Source organism: Tauraco erythrolophus, chromosome 2 (assembly GCF_009769465.1).
Source record: "Tauraco erythrolophus isolate bTauEry1 chromosome 2, bTauEry1.pri, whole genome shotgun sequence".
NCBI lineage: Eukaryota > Metazoa > Chordata > Aves > Musophagiformes > Musophagidae > Tauraco > Tauraco erythrolophus.
In genome coordinates, this window is record NC_141466.1 from 48,112,242 (window position 1) to 48,131,802 (window position 19,561).

The 19,561-nt window shown below is 34.4% G+C and overlaps 1 protein-coding gene across 1 annotated transcript in view; it reads left to right on the top strand.

The window, feature by feature from the left end:
• CSMD1 (CUB and Sushi multiple domains 1) overlaps positions 1-19,561 on the top strand; it is a 1,221,578-nt gene that overhangs the window by 1,134,537 nt on the left and 67,480 nt on the right. Inside the window, exons 49-51 of the mRNA XM_086608338.1 lie at positions 180-368; positions 8,085-8,270; positions 17,672-17,866. Of these exons, the coding sequence (XP_086464464.1) occupies positions 180-368; positions 8,085-8,270; positions 17,672-17,866 (570 nt within the window). The remainder of the gene's footprint in view (positions 1-179; positions 369-8,084; positions 8,271-17,671; positions 17,867-19,561) is intronic.

The window sequence follows — 19,561 nt, forward strand, 5'->3', positions numbered from 1 at the left end:
TCATGATATTTCTGCATAAAAAGTCTGAATTTTTACTAAGGATTCCAAAAGTAATATAAAGGATTCTGTATTAATTTTAAAGATATTCAAAATTTGCATTTGTTATAAATAACGTGATCTTTGTAAATTAAGTGGTTTATATGTTTTAAATAATGTTCCTTTTTTTTTTTGGCATTTAGCTCCCTATTGCAGCTTAAACCCTATCTTGAGGAATGGTGGAATTGTAAATAAAACAGGTGGTCCTGCTGGAAGCAAAGTTCGCTATTACTGCAAACCTGGGTATAGAATGATTGGTCATAATAACGCAACATGTAGGCGTCACCAAAATGGCATGTATCAGTGGGATTTTCCTGTGCCAATCTGCCAAGGTAAGATCTTATTTTCTTGTTGAGTATGCTTCTATAATTTCCTTTCAAATAATATTTTACAGAACAAAGATACACATCTTCATGGAGACGCATCAACATCATGAGTTTATTTAAATAGATATTGACTTGTGTATTTAGTATGTGCAGAGCTGAAGTATTAAGAAGTAGATTAATGCAGTCAAATACAGACAAAATGAAAAATATGTTTTCAGTACTTTTTTATTTAGTGAAATACATATCTCTGAACAGTCCACAGCTCATAGTATTGTGAAAATCACAATATATTTTAGAAAATCACTTTGTAAGCAGTACTTTAAAGATATCATTTGTAACTCATGCATTTTTATTATTTTTGTATCCTGGAGTTAGCCAGTCTAGTTCAGTTTGTTCCAGACATCTGTTAAGAGTAGTCACTATTTTTCAAATGTTTATAATTTTCCCTGTGTGAAAAGCCACACACAAACTACAAAGAAGAGAAGTAACATTAAATAGTGCAAAGCAGATACTTTGCACTAAAGAACCTGGAATGATGACTAGGCCTACAGCTTGACCAGAAGATCAGGAAAGTGGAGGATGCAATTCTGTTCAAGATTAGTCCAAATTTAAGCATCTGTATGTGAGCTAAAGTTTTGATTAATTAGCTTAAATATAGAAGTCTATAGTGTCAGTTGTGGTGCCCTGAGGTATATTACCTCTCCTCCATCTGCCAGTCTAGAAAGGGACAAGCTCCTATGTTACATCCACTAGTCTTGTCTTGGAAGCCTAAGAATGTCTCAGGTAGCTCTAGATAATGGGAAAAAGAAACAAGTCAAGCCCCATCTGCTTAAATTCTGTTGAAGTTAATTCAGTCAATACTGTCAGTGAAACTTTGGGAGCTATTCTGCTGACTAGCCAGTAGGTGTCTTTTTTTAAAAGGCACTGAAATTTTGGCATCTTATTCTGGAGCTCAGGTACTTCAAGTGTGTGAGGATAGAGACATTATTCTGTGTGTGCTTGCTAGGCTGGAGGAGTTGGGGCCATAAGCTTTAGTAGCCCCTATATCATACTTTCCTCCAGAAGTTAAGACCTCATGATTCCTCAGCTGTCAGGAATTATATGCAGATTTACCCCATATCATTCTACTGCTTATGCATCCAGACAATAGTAACCTGCTACTACTGCTACCGCTGTTGTTCAACCAAATAGCAGAGGTCTGTATGATGAAAATATGTATGATGTTCCAGCACTTCAGAATTCTTAAAAAACAAATAGTGTGATCCTTTTTTTATTAGCTTCTCTCCCTTTTTTTAGAATAGTCTGCTTTTTAAGTGGTTTTCTTTTACATTTTGAGTTTTTGCATTTTATGTTCAAATTTTAATACTAATGGCAGAGAAAGGCTTGCCAATTTGCCACTCTAACTTTGAAAGCTATATCTAAATGTAATGAGGTGTGTCAAAATTTCTGAATAATATGGAGAACGGTTCTTTGAGCAATTTAAGAAAAAAGTTCCCAATTTTAAGGGCAGAATGGAATAATTCACGGAAAGTGAGATGAAAAATGTGCAGATATATGCAGGACTTGAAATGAGGTCTCAGGACTTGATTGTGGATAACCAGGAGACAGAGTCCCAGAAGTAATAAATTCTAAATAAAAATTAAACAAACTCATGAAAATCATAAAATACTTCAGACCCTATATCTATCATTGCTTTTTATCACTATGTGCAATAAATAGCTGTGAAATTTATAGCAATGCAGCATGTTCACAAATACATTTTTTCTTTAATTTTAAGCCATATTTGTAATTTCAGCAATATATGCAGTTGTGGATATGTAGATTTCTGTTAGCAGTAGGGGAAGAAAAATTTGAAAGATGTCTCAACCCGGACTGGGTAACCCAGGGAGGTCATAGAGGTTTCGTAATTCCCTTGGGTGAAATTAAGGTGAAATGACACCGAGCGATCGACTAAGTCATAGAATCACAGAATGGTTTGAGTTGGAAGTGACCTTAAAGATCATCTAGATCCAAGCCCTCTGCCATGGGCAGGGACATCTTTCACTAGATAAGGTTGCTCAAAGCCTCTTCCAGCCTGGCCTTGAACACCTCCAGGGATGGGGCATCCACGACTTCTCTGGGCAACCTGTTCCAGTGCCTCACCACCCTCAACATAAAAAATTTCTTCCTTAGATCTACCCTCTTTCAGTTTAAAACCTTTGCCCCTTGTCCTATCACTACACACTCTTGTAAAAAGTCACTCTCCAATAAATGTTTTATTTACAACAGAAGCAATGTGAACGTGGAAAGCATAGGGGCAGGCAACTTGGGTTCTATTGAAATATTTCTAAGAAAGAAAGAGAAGAGAGAAAGAGGGGGAGGGAAAAAAAGGAGAGAGAGGAGAGAAATCACCACCCTTGGATCCCACGAAGACAATGAGGAGTTGAGAATGGCACAATCCTCCAGTGGTGGGCACACACATGGCTCTTTGAAGTTGTGTCATTTATAGTCTAGTCCCCACCCCTCGATCCTGCCAGTCCCACTCCTCTTATGGGACTCTTGGTCCTTTGTGCAGACGCCTATTGGCAGGGTGGGTGGTCATGACAGGTCTTTTGGGTGGTCCTGAGTCCCCTCCTCAAATGAGCCCTGTATGATCTCCGGCCCTATATGGTATATTGTTCTGCCCAGCACCTCAGAACAGGGAGCTGCCTGCCCTCCAGCATGCTTTCCTTCGAGGCTTGTTGCTATGAAGACCACAACCAGTCTCACCACTATATTCGAGACGTTAATTCTTTCAGTCTCTCACTGGAGGTAAGGAGTGAGTTTAATCTGTACTAGAAACTTCTTATTAATGTAGGATTGCTCAATTTTAATGTGTCACTTTTGCATCTCTGGCACAATTATTCCAACTTGCATGTCTGGATGAAGCATATAATTTTTAATAAACTCAGAAATTGAAACTATATTTCTAAATTTATTAAGTATCTGTTATCAAAATACAGGCATTCTGTTGGAAAATTAATCAAAATTACACATTTTTTCCACTCATAGATTTCATTATAGGATGTTTCCAAGTAAAAATGCCTTTAAAAAGTCTGAAATTTCTGTAAAACCAGTCCTACAGGGTTACATTTGTAATTAATGACTTAACTGTGTCAAAATTAATGTTTGAGATAGGTAGCACAGTTTAGGAGTTCCAAATCCCAGTGTCCTCTTGTATTCTAAACCTGTGATCATATTTCAAAATATAAAACAGTAAGAGAAGTACAGTACTTTAGACTAAAAAACCAGAAGTTTGAAGGGGAACCTGGTAACAATCTTCTAATATGCTAAAAGTAGCTCCAAAGAGGAATGAAATAGTTTTCTATGTCCCTTCTACATAGAGCAATGACAGCTAAGTTTACTTCAACAGGATCTTCAGTTAAACTTTACTTTTTTTCTTCTTTTCTTAGAGGAGCTAGTGAAACACTGGAGTAGATTGCTTGTGGAGAATGTGGAATTTTCATCATTGGAGGTCTTTCAGGAAAAAATTAGATGAACCTTGGTCAAGCATAATTTTGGCTTGTGATAGGAAAATAGACTAGATTCATGACATTTTCATACCCACAGCCTTAGATCACACAGCCGTGTTTTCGGTTTCTTTATTATTTCTGTATGCATCCAAGTTTGAGAATTAGTATTTCTGTGGCATGGCTCTCCTCAGTGTTTCCAGTTGGATAAGATAAACATAAGCCCCTCAGCATGGTTTTTTTTTTGTTAGGAATTCTACTTTTAGGGACTTCTCTATTGCTACCTTTTATTTTAGGGTATTTAAATCCTTTTCTCAGCACTATGTTCAATGCCAGAAACAGGTCGCTAAAAGATAAATGCTTGTGCATTTAATTTAGGGATTTTCCTGTGTATGGAAGTAAAGTCAGTGTCTGACTGTAATGCAGTCTCCAGGTTCTTTTCTGTATACAGTGAATTTGTGTGCTTTAAATATGAATAATATGTATCTTAAAGGTATATAGGTATTTTAAAGGATTGCCATAAACTTTATATTTATTAGTTTTGGTAAGAAATAAATTCCAGTAACACATGTGGAACATTAAAGAGCAACTAAAACTTCTTCTCAGTTTATAGGTAATAAAAGGCTTTTCCACTTGCATTGATTACCTGTTCTGTGGGAGAAATATATTTTTCTGCTGTGTGAGATAATAGAGACAATTAAGGCTGAGTTATGTATTTTTCGCACTCTGAATGCACATCTCCCAGCTGGAACCTGGCAGCCTCATCTAATCATTGACCTAAGAAGCATATTGACAGTTTGTCAAGTCAGAAGGTTTCCTGACACCATTCTTCACCATTTTTCAATCATATGGGAAGCTGAGAGCTTCAAAATACTTGAATGTGGTACAGTAGTGACATTGTTTCTACTGTCCAAAACTGATATGCCATTTCAGTCAATTTACTTCAGGTAACTGTCCTTCAAACATCAAAGGACTTACTGTTTAGTGAAACTGGCTGTACCGATATGTTTTGTTTGGACAAAGCCATTAGCAGCCTCAAGAAATTAGTAGCAGCAGGAATATTTCTTTCCAATTTAAGTTTCTGGAGGAGAATCAAAAAACAAATAAATAGATAGACTGTAACAGGAACAGTGCCAGAATGCCAGAAGTGCTTGTATGATTAGTAGCGAAAGCATCAGTGAGAATAACCTCACAAAGTAGCAGTAGCTACTAGTAGATTCAACAGTGGCTGAGGAAAGAGAGACGATAGGGAACTGAGGTACAACACGAAGAATAAAAGTGGTGAAGTGTAACAGAAAAGTATAGATTTTGAGGTGCTTTAGTACACCAGACCTTACATCAGACCTGGCGTAACTGGTAGGCCCACCTGAGTGTTGTACATCTTTTATTCTTTAAACTTACCTGCATGTAAGAGCTACTCAGTCTTGAACTTTTCAGTATTTCTAGAAGGTTCATTGCTAGAGCTGAAGAGCAAATTCTAACAGAAGTACATGCTTCTAACAAAGCAAAAGCTGTTTGTTTGTTTGTTTTCAAATGACATAATCAATTCTCCTTGCTCCATAGAAACTACTAAATTATTTGGCATTCGTTCACATTTGAATTATTTAGAGGGAACTTAAAGAAGATCCACCTGTATCTACAGATGTACACATACATGAATGGGTGGATAGACTAATATTTCTGAATTTTTGTTTTATACAAAAACATCCACACTTAACACAGAGATTTTTGTTTTGATATCAGAAGGAGACCTAAAAAAGAAGTTGACAAGTTAAGTGTTAACCCAATTACATTCTACATTAAGTATTCAGACACATTGCCACAACGCAGAAGAGAAACGAGAGGCTTGTTAGGACAAGGAGGGGCACAGTGCAAGGCTCTGGAGACACTGAAACATTTCACAGAAAACATGACTGAAAATGAAGAATGCATGGGCATTTTTATGATGTAGTAAAACAGAGTGACTATTTAACTTTCTGTCAATTCAGCATGCAAACAAACATTTTGCAAATGTAAGATTCTGCTTGTGAGACAGAGGGTCAGGGTTGGTTCTACTTGTAGGTAAAGGATTAAATTGGTTATTAGGGGAGTAGATAGAGCATTGAACCAGATGCAGCTCTGCTGTCTATTTTGAGTGCATCAGAGCCTTGAAAAGCCATCGATCCTGCTGTGGTGACCTTGTGGGGAATGACTCGTAATCCTTGCTCCCAGAAGCAGCAGAACTTGCTTTTATGCTCCTTTTCTCCACTTTTTGTAACACTATTAAGAGCAGTAAATGGCAGTCTCCAGAACCCCTTCCATATCACCTCTGGGACCTTCTCTGTCCCACTACAACTCCTCCTAGTGGCAGGAGGCTCAGCCCTTACCCACTGAGGGACAAATACTCAATTTGAGAAGACAAGAACAGCACTAGCTAGGGTGCAAAAAGTGCCAAGATGTTGTGTTACAAAGGAAGCAGCTTATTTTGGAACAGTTCGACTTCTATTAGTGATTTCACAGATTCTAGATGGAAGCAAACAACTGAAATGAACTAACCATTCATCACTTTATAATGTTTACCTCTCCTCATTATAATCATATGCAAAATGCTGTGTTGTAGTTAATTTAAATGCATCAAATGTGACAAGTTCGGAATATGGAAAACAAATTTAGGAGTTGTATTTATGGTACCATGACAATGTGTTGTGAAATTAATCATTTAGATTGAATTGGGTAAATTATAATAAAAATTAGATTTTTTTAAAAATAATTATTTTCATCTCTGTTTAACTGATTTCACACAAAGGCTGTCATTTCTTCTTTTGAAATATATTAACTTTATTAAAATAATAAAACTTCACAGTGTCAAGAGGAAAGGAACAAGTACCCAAAAGACATTTTAACTGTTAAAATATTGAATTACTTCTTACAATTGACTGTATGTGTGATAAAGACATTTTCATTTGCAAAACTCCACTTTTTATTGGTAAATATTTAGAAATGAAAGCTTAAAGCCATGTTTAATGCCATGTATTTACAGAAGAGCAATAGACTAAATGCCACACTCAAAGCAGGTAGTGATTCTGTACACACATACATTAGTTTATATGAACTCTTTAAATAGATTCATTGTAATAATGTGATGGATTCTCTGCTCCAAGTTGCCGTTTGCAGAAAATAATATCCTTTCAGGGAAAATAATGCTATGCCTTTCTCTTCAGAAGTACCATGGGGCAAATATAAAATCTTTACCAGCATTACTGACTTATTCAAACACCTAGAGTTAATCTCTGAGCATAAATAACTGTTTTAAAATAAAGCATAGCATTGCAAGAAGTTTAAAAAAGGGTACGGAAGAGTTGTCTTTCTTCTTTACATTAGCAAAATTAAGGGAGCTGAGAAGTCAGATGGCAGAAGGCAAAATAGATATTTTTGTGATTATACTCTGCTATAAAATTTTATATTATGAGATACTGTTAAATAAACTGTACTGAACTCTGGTAAAATGATAAAATAAATAAATAAGCCAAAAAACAGGATGCTATTTAAATTTCCCTAAGTTTACAACAAATTAAACTTTGCGAACTTGAAAGAATAACTGCTTGTTTGGAGAGAAATTCTGAATGAGTAAAATAAAGTGGAAATAACTCAGTAGTTTTCTTCATGATATGGAAAATTAGTAAGCCTGGATTCACACAATATTTAGAATTCTGAAGTGAATTAGTGAAGTGTGTAAATAACTGTTTAAATATCTGAATAATGCCCTTAAGTTCAGTGGAAATTTTCCCACTCTTGTCATATATTTAGGTGCTTTTCTCATCAGACACAAAATGTTAAATTGAATTCTTAAATAGTATTGTTTTATATGTATAGAACTAACAAATACGAAGTTTTGTTTATAATACTGCAGGAATTAAAGAAACCCTGGGAGAATGGAAGCAGACTATTAGCATACAAGAATTTTCCAGTTCATTGCTGAAATTTCTGTCTCTACAGTGACTGGATTAGCAAAATAATTAAGTTAATAAAATGTTTGTCTATATTAGACACACTTCAAAGTATTTATCAATGTTTTAAATACTGTTATATTTATCAGAAAGTTATGATAGAAAATTAATTTCAGTTGTTATGAACAGGAGATGTCAAAATTACTAATCTATGTTTCTTATTTCAATAATGGGACAATATTTTTAAAAAAATATATGTGAGAAAATACCAATTCTTTATCTTTTTTTTTTTTCCCCTTTCTTTTCAGCTGTATCTTGTGGTATTCCTGAATCCCCTGGGAATGGTTCAGTTATAGGTAATGAATTCACTTTGGGCAGTAGAGTGATATATGAATGTAGTGAGGGCTTCAAGCTAGAATCTAGTCAACAAGCAACAGCAGTGTGTCAAGAAGATGGATTATGGAGCAACAAAGGGAGGCCACCTGTTTGCAAATGTAAGTGGGTATATATTTCTCAAGCATATTTCTCTTGAACATTCTCAATAAAATCTTCACTGGTGATGTTTAGGTTTTATGTATATATATCCTCTGAACCAGCCATTCAGAAACATGTAATAATTCAGCATTTAGTAAAGTAGAAGAGGCCTATACATTTGTTTAATTAAAAATTCCTTGTTTATGTTCTTCAAAAAATCTGAATTAAAATTATTAAATGATTCAATTTCCTGGATAGTTTCTTATTAAGAATAATGTGCTCTTCTCCATTTTCTCTTCTCCATAGTACGAAGTTACAATCACCAATTGTAATTTATTTTAATATAGCTTCTAAAATAGCAAAAGCAAAAACCATTTCTTAAAATATTACTAGTGTAGATAATTAAGCTGGATAAGAGTCCTTTAGTCTTCATTTTTGCCTCATCAGAACTAGCCAGTGTAATGCAGACTCCCCTACCATGTGACATGGCCTCTCATTTGCATTGGGCTACCACTGCCTCTCTTTGTACTGGATCAAAGCAATAATTAACTGAGTCTGACTCTGAATACGTGACTTGAAATACCAATTAGGACAAAATCTTAAATTATTATTAATTGCTATAATACTGTACTTAAATTTTTTGAGAGTTAATTTAGAATCTTGAACTAATCAACAGTATATGTATGTGCTGTCCAGATTCTGAATTTGAAAAGCACTTTAGTTTTTCAATCAAGTAAAATTCAACTTACTTTTAAAGAAAAAGTAAAATATATAAGAATGGTGAAGTTATAAGTGATTGTAAAATGGTTTTCATTTATTTGAAATAATTGAGAGCAAACAATTGCTAGAAAATACTGCTGAAAGTTACTTCAAGAAATCTTCTAAGCATCCCTCACAGATGATCATTTGACCTCAATCTTGAAGACCTTCTTGAGTACTCTATTTCAGTATTTTTCTTTTTTCTCCTTGAAAAATTTTTCCTAATATGTATAACCAGAATCTGTTTTTCTGTAGTGTAAAGGCATTATTTCATTTTGTATCCACCGCAAACAAAGAGAAGTCATTTTGTTTCTTTTTCATTCTTTTTAATGTATTTGAAAACTGTGTTGTTTTCAGTGTGGCGGGTTTCCTTGGCCAGCAGCCAGACCCTCACTCAGCTGCTCACTCACTCCCCCTCTTCAATTAGACATAGAGGAAAAATAGAATGAAGAATCTTGTGGGTCAAGATAAGGAAAGAGAGATTACTGTTATAGGACTCAACTTGGGGAAAGTTAATTTAATGTATTGCCAATTAAAATAGGGTCAAATATGTTTCAGGGAAAAAAAAACCATCAAAACAGCACTTTCATTCCCCTATTCCCAGGGTCAACCTCACTCCTTTGCTCTTGACGCTTCTCCCCACCCCAAGCAGTGCCAGGAGATGAGGAATGGGAGTTGAGGTCAGTTTATAAAAAGCTGCTCTCTACTGCTCCTTCCTCCTCCCACTTTTCCCCTGCTCCAGCATGAATCTTATCCATGGACTGTTGTCCTTCAGGATAAACTTGCTTGAGAATGGGTCCTCCATTAGCTGCAGTTCCTTCAGAAAATATCCACCGGCTCCAGCATGGGCAATCTCTAATTGATCTATACCTTTCTTGAAGGACTGTGCCTAAAACTGAACATAGCACTTCCACAAAGTACATGAAAAGGATTTTTCAAAACCAGCTGTGATCACACAGACATGCTCTGAATTCAGGAGGGAAGACAGTGCTCCAGTGTATTGAACTGCACTTCATTCTCTCAGAAAAAAATTGGCAAGGTACAAAGAACATAACTTGAATGATTAATCAGCAGAAATATTAACAATTTTTTTTGAGGGAGGAGGCCAGTTTAACTGGGGATGAAAAATACTGAAAAATACTGAATTAATAACATTATATCCACGGGGGGGGGGGGGGGGGGGGAAGAAAAAAGCATGTATTATTGAAATGATCAAACTTAACTAGACAATGACTACCCTGTAAAACAAAGCTTAATTATTAACATTTAGCACAACTTCTAACATTAAAAAGTTTTAATATTTATAGTAGCCTAACAAAATATATATAACACAACACTTTTTTCTCTCATTTTTTAAAAACTTACTCAGTTTGAAAAAGAATCCCATTACTTCTAAAACTAGAAGTGCTAAATTAAAATGCTAGTGATCTACCTGATAATATTAAAGTCAATATTCTCAAAATGGATTGCTGTTCAGAGGCAGGCATGCTTTATCCAAGATTTTGTACTTGCAAAACACAGAAAAGCTTAGACAATCTGCTTAACAACCTGGTTTTGTAGTATTGCTGCTGTCAGGATAAATTCATTTGGTCTCCAGAGATAGAAACATCTCAGACTTGATGAGCAGCAAACACAGAACAGAAAGGTAGATGGTAAATAAATGAGTTCACTTTATCCCCAGGTCTACTAAAATGAAGGTTGAAATCAGTGCAGTTTGTTTTGCAAAGTGTCCCTGATAATATAATGCCTCAGGCAGGTGTTTGAAACTCCTTTCTTTTCATGAAAATAATATGCATCAGATTTGAATCATGAGAAGTACAATTTGTGCTGGTCATACAGCAAGACATAGATGGATCATGGACATTAGGCTATTGAATTTTATTACCTGAAATACCAATCAACAGATATCTATTAAGAAAGCTTAACTGAATGACAAATAAGTTGCTTCAGTTATTCTACATAGTGATCTCTAGCACGTGATGAAGTGCACTAGAGGTGTCTTTCTGTATTGCTATTGGAAAATCTTTTCAGGCAATACTTTAAATCAGGCCAATACTGTCTTTAGAGAGTGAACACACAGTAGTAACTTTGCATATGAATACAGGACACTGTGTAGTCTGCAAAATCTTTCTACTGAAACCTGTAGATTAGTACATTACTGTCAGTCAAAGAGGTGAGTGTGATGTACGATTCCAAAAAATATCCCATCCAGAAGGTGTAGATATATCCAAGAAATATGAATAAATCAAACAACTTAGGTCTCAAGCTGTAGATGAGCACTGGTGCTTGCTTGAGTCTTTCCTTACTGTAGGCCACATAAACTGCCTCTAATACCTTTACTACAACTAATAGAATTAGAATAATAATCGAACAGAAAGGAAATGATGTATGGGCATGATTACACACTTAAGGTTTTAAGTTGTAACTGTAGTTAGCTGAGAAACACTGTTTTGCCTGTCATCAGCATTTTACACACCCATAAAGTACTCTTGTGAAGAGTCATAGGTTTTGATCTTTCTAAGATGTACAAAAAAATAGACAACAAACTGGGAATTTTTTGTCTATTTCATTTCATCAGATATTACTTGAATTTTGTCTGCTACTATGGAAATATAGAATTTGATTCTTGCAGTAACAAGTTAAAAAGGGAAAAGAACACAAACTAAATTTCCTTCCTCTCGTTTGAATGATATAATCTCTTGATATTATTATATTAAATTGCATAACTATAACATGATTATTACATTTTGTTTGTGACTTATTAGTGAACATTATTATTTAGTGCCTCACTTTCTTCAGAATATATACCATCAAGTTCAGAGAAAGAAGGTCTTTCAAAGCAGAGACTGAAAGATAGAAACAGAAAAGGACTTGGTTGTCAATGTAAAATTCAGATTTATTACTCCCTAAATTCAATCCAGAGCTGCACTTGGATATTTAAGTTATTTACTGAATACAGAGATTCATGCTTGGAATACTATCTGTAACTATTTTTTAAAGAAAGCAAGCTGAAACTAGGGCACACCATGTGCTTGTTTTCCTGTGTGTGTCTTTCTCCTTCTCCTGTGAAATTCCTCTGATTTAGAAATCTAGATTTTTCAGTGTTATAAAAATTATTTTCCTTTTCAATCTTGTGTAGGGGTTTCTTATTTGGGTACAAAATTTCAAATATGGTAGAAATGAGAATAGAAGTAGTATACATTTTTCCTGAACACCCTTGTGACTTGGGCTGTGTCTCCACATTTCAAGTGCTAAAGATGACAGGTAATAATAGTTATCTTTTTGGGAGTCACTAATTATATTTTTTTAGGGTTTTTCATTTTGTGGACATTTGACACTGACTTTCTTCATGAAATAGAAATACTGATCTAAATCTTTAGTTCTCCCTCCACAGCAGTTGAACTTGTTAGTTGATGCTGTTAAGGTCTGTTCATAGCTTCAATGTATTGTTGTTTACTTTTTCTCTGAATAATGTAAAGAAACAGTTTGTTTAAACATTTCTTAAGAACTGAAAAAAATATAAAGAATTAGTTGTGCTTCACTCAGGCAGTATTAGAAAATGCATGATGTGATAAGAGGAAACTACTGAAAAAATCGATACGAGATCTGAATCAATGAAGGAGGTCATACTAAGCCTGTTCTGAAGCAAAAGAGAAGCTCTTTCTGTTTAGTATGTGTACCTTAATGATATTAAAGAATTTGTATTTCCTCGTTCCAAAATTGCTGTTCCATGAAAAGAAACCTCAGTAATGAGTTTGCTTTGACAAACAGTGTGTTCCACTACTAGAAACTTCTGCTGGTTTGAGATGTTGGAGCAGGTCCAGAGAAGGACCATGAATTGATCAGAGGGCTGGAGGACCTCTGCTATGAAGACAGGCTGAGAGAGTTGGGGCTGTTCAGCCTGGAGAAGAGAAGGCTCTGGGGTGATCTTATCGCAGCCTTCCAGTACTTAAAAGGGGCCTACAGGAAAGCTGTAGATGGGCTTTTTGCAAGGGCGCGTAGTGATAGGGCAAGGGGCAACGAGTAGGTTTCGATTAGATATAAGGAAGAAATTCTTCATTCTGAGGGTGCTGAAGCACTGGAACAAGTCGTCCAGAGAAGTGGTGGCTGCCCCATGCCTGGAAGTGTTCAAGGCCAGATTGGATGGGGCTTTGAGCAACCTGATCTAGCAGAAGGTGTCCCTGCCCATTGCAGAAATGTTGGAACTTTAAGGTCCCTTCTAACGCAAACCATGAGAATGAGAATTCACTAATGAGAATTTAAGTATGTATGATTATTTAGAAGAACTAGAGTGAACATTAGCACATGATTCTTTTACAAGTCAAGCATCACTTTTTGCATGACAAAGCAACACAAAAAGAAATGTTCTTTAGACCAGCATGAAAGTGTTTTTTTTTAATACCAGCATTTTTCCGTGCTAGAAAATGTCTAATGCAAATTCTTAAGAATCTTATAATTATGATTAATGCCTATTTTTACAATTTCTCTAGATATGTAGTCAAAAGATGTACAGATATCTGACTCCTTGAAACTAATGGAAGTATAACCTTTTTTGTTCCATAGGAAATCTGTAGGCCTGAAACTGCTTTAAGAAATGTGCAGTAAAGAGCATTAAATAGGACCTGGGTAATGCAAAGCAGAACTTTCAGTTCTGTGTACCATCTGTGCTTTTTGACCAAATCTAGGGAACTGATTTAAAATATTGTGCCAGAGGGTGAAAAGATAATGACAGCAAATGTTATTATTTGCTTCTATGCTTCTCTTTACAAGATCAGAAGACTGAATATGTTGTCTTGTTGCAAGATCATGATGTCAAATTTTTTTTCTGATTAAGCCAAAGTACCCTATCAGTTCTCTAAAGTTAAATACCATAATTTGTATACCAAGAGTTTGGGTATATAAAATACTATATTTCTATATGTATGTATAAAATGTACCTATATAGGTTATACTCCATGTGTATTGGTGCTGAGATCTGGACTGGTATGTATTTATTAACATAAATACTGCTGAGATAGGATAATTTGTTAGCCTCTGTTCTTATTTGTTTTCCTTTTCATGGAAGTGGTTGCATAACTCAGGAAATTGAGTTTGTGGTTAATAAATTTTTCTAACATTTTAATTTTTGGAGTTTTTTTTCAAGGTTACCTATGTAGCATGGTTACGTGGTTACAGGTTAGTACTTATTCAGTGAACAGTAGTAAAACAGTTAATTAGTTTAGGCATTTTAGATTAGTCCAGATACATTAGACTGATAACAGATTTACCTGACATAGCTATCTGGTTTGATAGACTAATACTGAATATCATATTACTATATGATACTTTTGTTTATCTATTTTGAGATTTTGAAACCTTTTCCATTTAAATATATTGAATGACAAGAAGCACTTAATTTTTTTGCTCTGTGTTTTTTTTTCTACTCTCATACTGAAACTATGAACTTGCTCAAGTGATCCTATTTTGTTATTAAGTCTTTGTTCTTAGATCCTGTGGTGTATGGGATTGTTTGGTTTCCTACTGTCTTTTTATGTTACTAATATTTATGAATTCATACCACACTAGTTTCTCAAGCATAATACACAACTTGACCTTAATCTTGTTTTTTTTTAAGCTAGTAGTGAATTTAGTCAAAAGGATATGGTTGAACAATATAGTTCTAATTATTGCATTATATGCTTACAATACAGCAAGACTAAAATGGCCATTCCCTTTTTTTTGTGATTGTTAACTACTTGCTGAAGAATGGCAACCAAGTGTCAGATGCAAATAATAATATCAAATTCCTGTAATTGAGATATTTTTCCATCACATACATTGTACTTTTCTGTTTTCCCTTGAAATAATAATTACAGAGTCACAATATTCAAGATACTCACGGAATAGCATGAGAAGTACTTTTTTGCTTACATAACAATAAGAAAAGACAAGGAAAGGCTTGTAAACAGAAGAACAACTCTGGGAAGGGGGAAGTCAGTGCTCTGATATTCAGATTTTAGGGAAAAGAGAGAACTTCTTCACACCTGCAAGAATTTGAGATCATCTCTTATAGAGTTTCTTCTATGTAAATGACAATTTAAATAGTGCTGAGCTCATAATTTGCAAGAGAGAAACCATGAGAGGCAAATTGATGCACTTATGCATAAACCTTGTGCACAAAATCAAGCATATGTTAATAGTCTTTTTTGTTTGTTTGTTTCTTGAAGGATGGGAAAATAATAAATCAAAATCAGTCCTGTAAAATTATTTTTTTTCAAGCAATAGTTTTAGTTGACTACATCCACACAGTCTTGAAGTATACTCTGTACTCAGTAACTTCTTCAGTTAAAAATCTTACAGTCACGTACCAGAATCTGACAGTTGTTTGTAAAGTATGCTGGCAACAAGATTCTAAGTATATTTATAGCTAAAGAAAGAATAAATTACATACTAACCTCAGTATGGAGAGGAGACATCTGCGTGGCTTATTTACATATTCTTAAATAAATGAGCCTCTTATCTATAAATGTATTAAGATATCCCCTATGGTTAAGACTAAAATTGTTACTATTATATTAAATAAGAAGCTTGTTTTCCTCTTTGAAAGACCATATTTCTCAATAAAACTATCGATTGAAAGGAGAAGTGAAAAAAATGTTATATTTGAGAAGTGTGAAATACTGATTTAGAATAATTTTTGTCTTCTGACAGACCTATGTGATTTTCACTCCAAGGTATTAAGTGAAGTGTTTTAATATGCTTATTGTATTTAACAACAAATAAGAAAAAAAATTGTTTCTTGGTTACTTTATAGTCTTTGAGTAGCTATGAAACACAGTGTAGTATCAGTATCAAATTAAATTAAATTAGGAGGTTGGAAGTGCTCCTTTAACCTGAGAAAATGTTTCTAACTAGTCAGAATACTATTATAAAGGCCAAAGTGAAGAACTATTACATTTCAAAATGATTGTACACTGGCAATTCTCCCTAAGATATACTGAAAAAAATCTAGGAAAGTATTCTACTGTTTGAATTCAATGTAAACTTATAATCTGTCATTTGGAAGTTCTTCAGATGTTTTTCCCCTTCATAAATTCTTACACATCTTCACAGATATGCTATGGTGCCAGCTCTGTATGCTAGAACTCACCATGGGTAAAGTAACTATTGGAAAAGGTAGACGTATAGTTCTACCATTATTAAAGATATTTTAAAAACTGGTGAAAATCTAAATTTTTACAGGAATTTTTCTTCTATCACTTTCCCTGTATTTCAGCGATTGCCTGAACTAGTCTCTTTCATCACACTTTTATCACACTTGTGATAAAATCACTTAATACGACTCAGACAGTGTAAAGTCTACAGAATGTGCAATATTTTTTGTCGGCTTTATGAGTCCTTTTCCTGGTATAATAGTGTAAACTTACTATAGCATAAATTAGAATCAGACTCTTCTTATTTCTTCCGTATAGTTTGGGGTTTTTGCACACTTCCTTCTAATGCTTTTGTCTGACACTAAACAGTGTGGTGACTTGAGTATGTTGTACAAAAGATCGAGGTAATGATTTCTAAATATACTAAATATTTAGAAAAATCTGTCATCTTTTTTTTTTTGGCAACGTGTAAGGAAAATGAAAGAAGAAGAACTAAATTTCTGTTACATTTTGTTGTTGGGGTTTTTTTGTTTCGCTTGTAAAGTATAGCTTTTCTCAAGTGTTGCTGGGGCAGTAGTTTTTTTCTAAAGTATTCTTTGGGATATAAACAGTAACTAATTCTTTTGAACTTTTTCTATGGCAGGGAAATTCTGAGCAGCATGGTATAAGATAGCAAATACAGCTATTTCAGAATAAAAAAGCATAAATATTTTCATAAAACTAGTCTAATCTTTAGAGAGACATGGGCACATTAAGATAGAATTCATGTCAATATTGTAAATATTGTAAATGTTTTGTGTACTTTATCTTGAATTGCAGAGCATCACTTTGAAACTGAAAAATAATTTAAAATGTTATATATGATTGGTAGCTATATTAAGCCTTATGAAAATATAAACTACAATTCTTGTCTACTCCATGTAACTGCGTTCTCTTAGGAAATCTGAAATACTGAAAGCAACAAAAGTGAGATCACTCTAAAAATCTCTCTAAATGTTATCTTTATTTTTTTTATGTTAAATGTTCTAAACTGGAAGGTAATCGTTTTCCTGAATACCCACAATATACCATTTTATAGTAATTAACATTTGAATATGTGGTAACAGCTTTTATGACAACCTGTTTGAAGAACTTGTTAGAGCTTTCGTAAGTTAATATAATGGATAGAAAAATAAAGTATCACTTGAGTCTTTGCAAGAATTACATAACGTTATTTGCTTTCCCTTTAGCATCCACTATAGTCTCTGATGTGCTTTGTCTCTGAAATTTTAAAATAAATTGTATTAGAGAGCATAACTGTATGTCATTGTTCCACTGCATCTCATTAAATGAAAATGTACTACAAACTCCTGCTCAATTTGTTATACTCACTGTATGATGTTCATTATTTTTCCTGGAACTTTTATTTAAAAAATGCTTATGGTACGCTCAGTTTTACATTGCAAAACTTCTTCCAGTAAGGCAAGACATATATTCTGTGAAGAAACTTATGCGTAGAATGGTAATATTTAAGTGTTCTTTCTTCACAGCTGTAACTTGTCCCAGCATAGAGACTCTGCTCTCAGAACATGTTGTCTGGAGACTGATTTCTGGGTCGCTGAATGAGTATGGAGCTCAAGTCATGCTCAGCTGCAGTCCTGGTTATTATTTATTGGGTCGAAGACTCATACAGTGCAGGACTAATGGAACCTGGAGTGTAGGCAATGAAAGGCCAAGTTGTAAGGGTAAGGAACATAATTGTTTACAGAATACCTTATGCTTTTTAGTATATATTTTATTTTATAGATAGATTAAAGTTTTTAAAAATATATATTTTGCTATCAATCTCCTATAAATAAGCAAATGTGAAATTTTCATTAACTGTTGAAATTCATTGATTCAAATTCTTTATGTGTGAAGTTCAATATGTTTCATACAAGAATTAATGAAGTAGCATCAGAAGATCAATCTGGATGATGATCTATGTCTATCTATGGAGTTATTCAACTAGATAGTGCTAAAGTAGTTAGAGATTACTAGGAGATAATGTTATCAGTTTAGAAGATTCCAAGTCAGAATTAGATTAGAAGATGATATTGCTTTGACCTCTTGGCTGAAGCATGAAAGCTGTGCTGTTGGAGAAACAAACATACATATGAGCTTTTATAAGCTTCATATGAAAGTATCATAAATTACATCAGCCCTGACTTTGGATGTTTAAATATTTACAGAACGTTGAAATTCTCAGTGGAATCATACAGTTGTCAATGATCCGAGTCTTAACAAATCCTCCCAAAACTTCATGTCTTCTTTTTCCAGTATATGATTTGCTTTGGTTGGACAGGTTATTTGGCACATCAGATAGTTCTGCTATACTTAAAGCAGAATCTTTTCCTATGTTATGGTAGTATTTACAGGCTCTCTTTTAATGCCAGGGCAGCATCTGAAGGAAAACGACCAACTGACAGGCCTAGCATACTAAGCAGAACTGGAAATAAAATTTAGGCATTCGTTTTTTCAGAGCAGTATGTCATTTCACTGAGATATTCAAATCTAGTATTTCATCCTGAAAGAGATGCTTTATTTTCTTTTTAGAGGGTGAGTTGTGGCTTTTTGTTGTTTGGTTGTTTTTTTTTTTAATTCATTTAAGTTTCATTTTTTTTAATTAATTTAAGTTTCTAATGTTAGAAGATGTTTAAGAATGGCTATTCTGAAACAAGGCAAATCGATAAAAGAATTTTTATGGCAGCACTGTAGGAAAGAATTCTTGGGATCAGGTGAAGAGATTACTAAATTATACCTTCTGGTATGGATGATGGTGAGGCACTGGAACATTTTGGCCAGAGAAGTGGTGGATGCCCCATCCCTAGAAGTGTTCAAGGCCGGATTGGATGGGGCTTTGAGCAGCCTTGTCAAGTGGAAGGTGTCCCTGCCTATGGCAGAGGAGTTGGAACTAGATGATCTTTAAGATACCTTCTAACTCAAACCATTCTATGATTCCATGAATCATTCTGCTCTGTCAAACTCTGTTAAATCTGCAGACATGTCAATAATACCTTATGATAAATAGAGCCAAAAGTATTTCATATGATTCTATGATAGTGATAACAGAATGAACAAAAACAACAGAAAGCTTTTCATATTCCAAATAAATGGTTGAGCAAAACCTTCAGTATGATGTACATATTGTGATAAACAGAAGACGAAAGTAATTTACCTAAATACAAGCTCCTAATGCCATATGAGACAAATTACTGTATCTAAGCTGGTGGATACTAAAGAGAACTTGAGAGAGATTCTCAAACTTTTTCAAGAGCAGCTGGATACTAGAAATATCATCCAAAGTCATCTCAGATAGTACTGAATCACTCCTGACGGTGATTCAAGCATAAATAGACACAGTCTCTCACCAGTACTAGGGAGTGTGTGACAAATCTAAA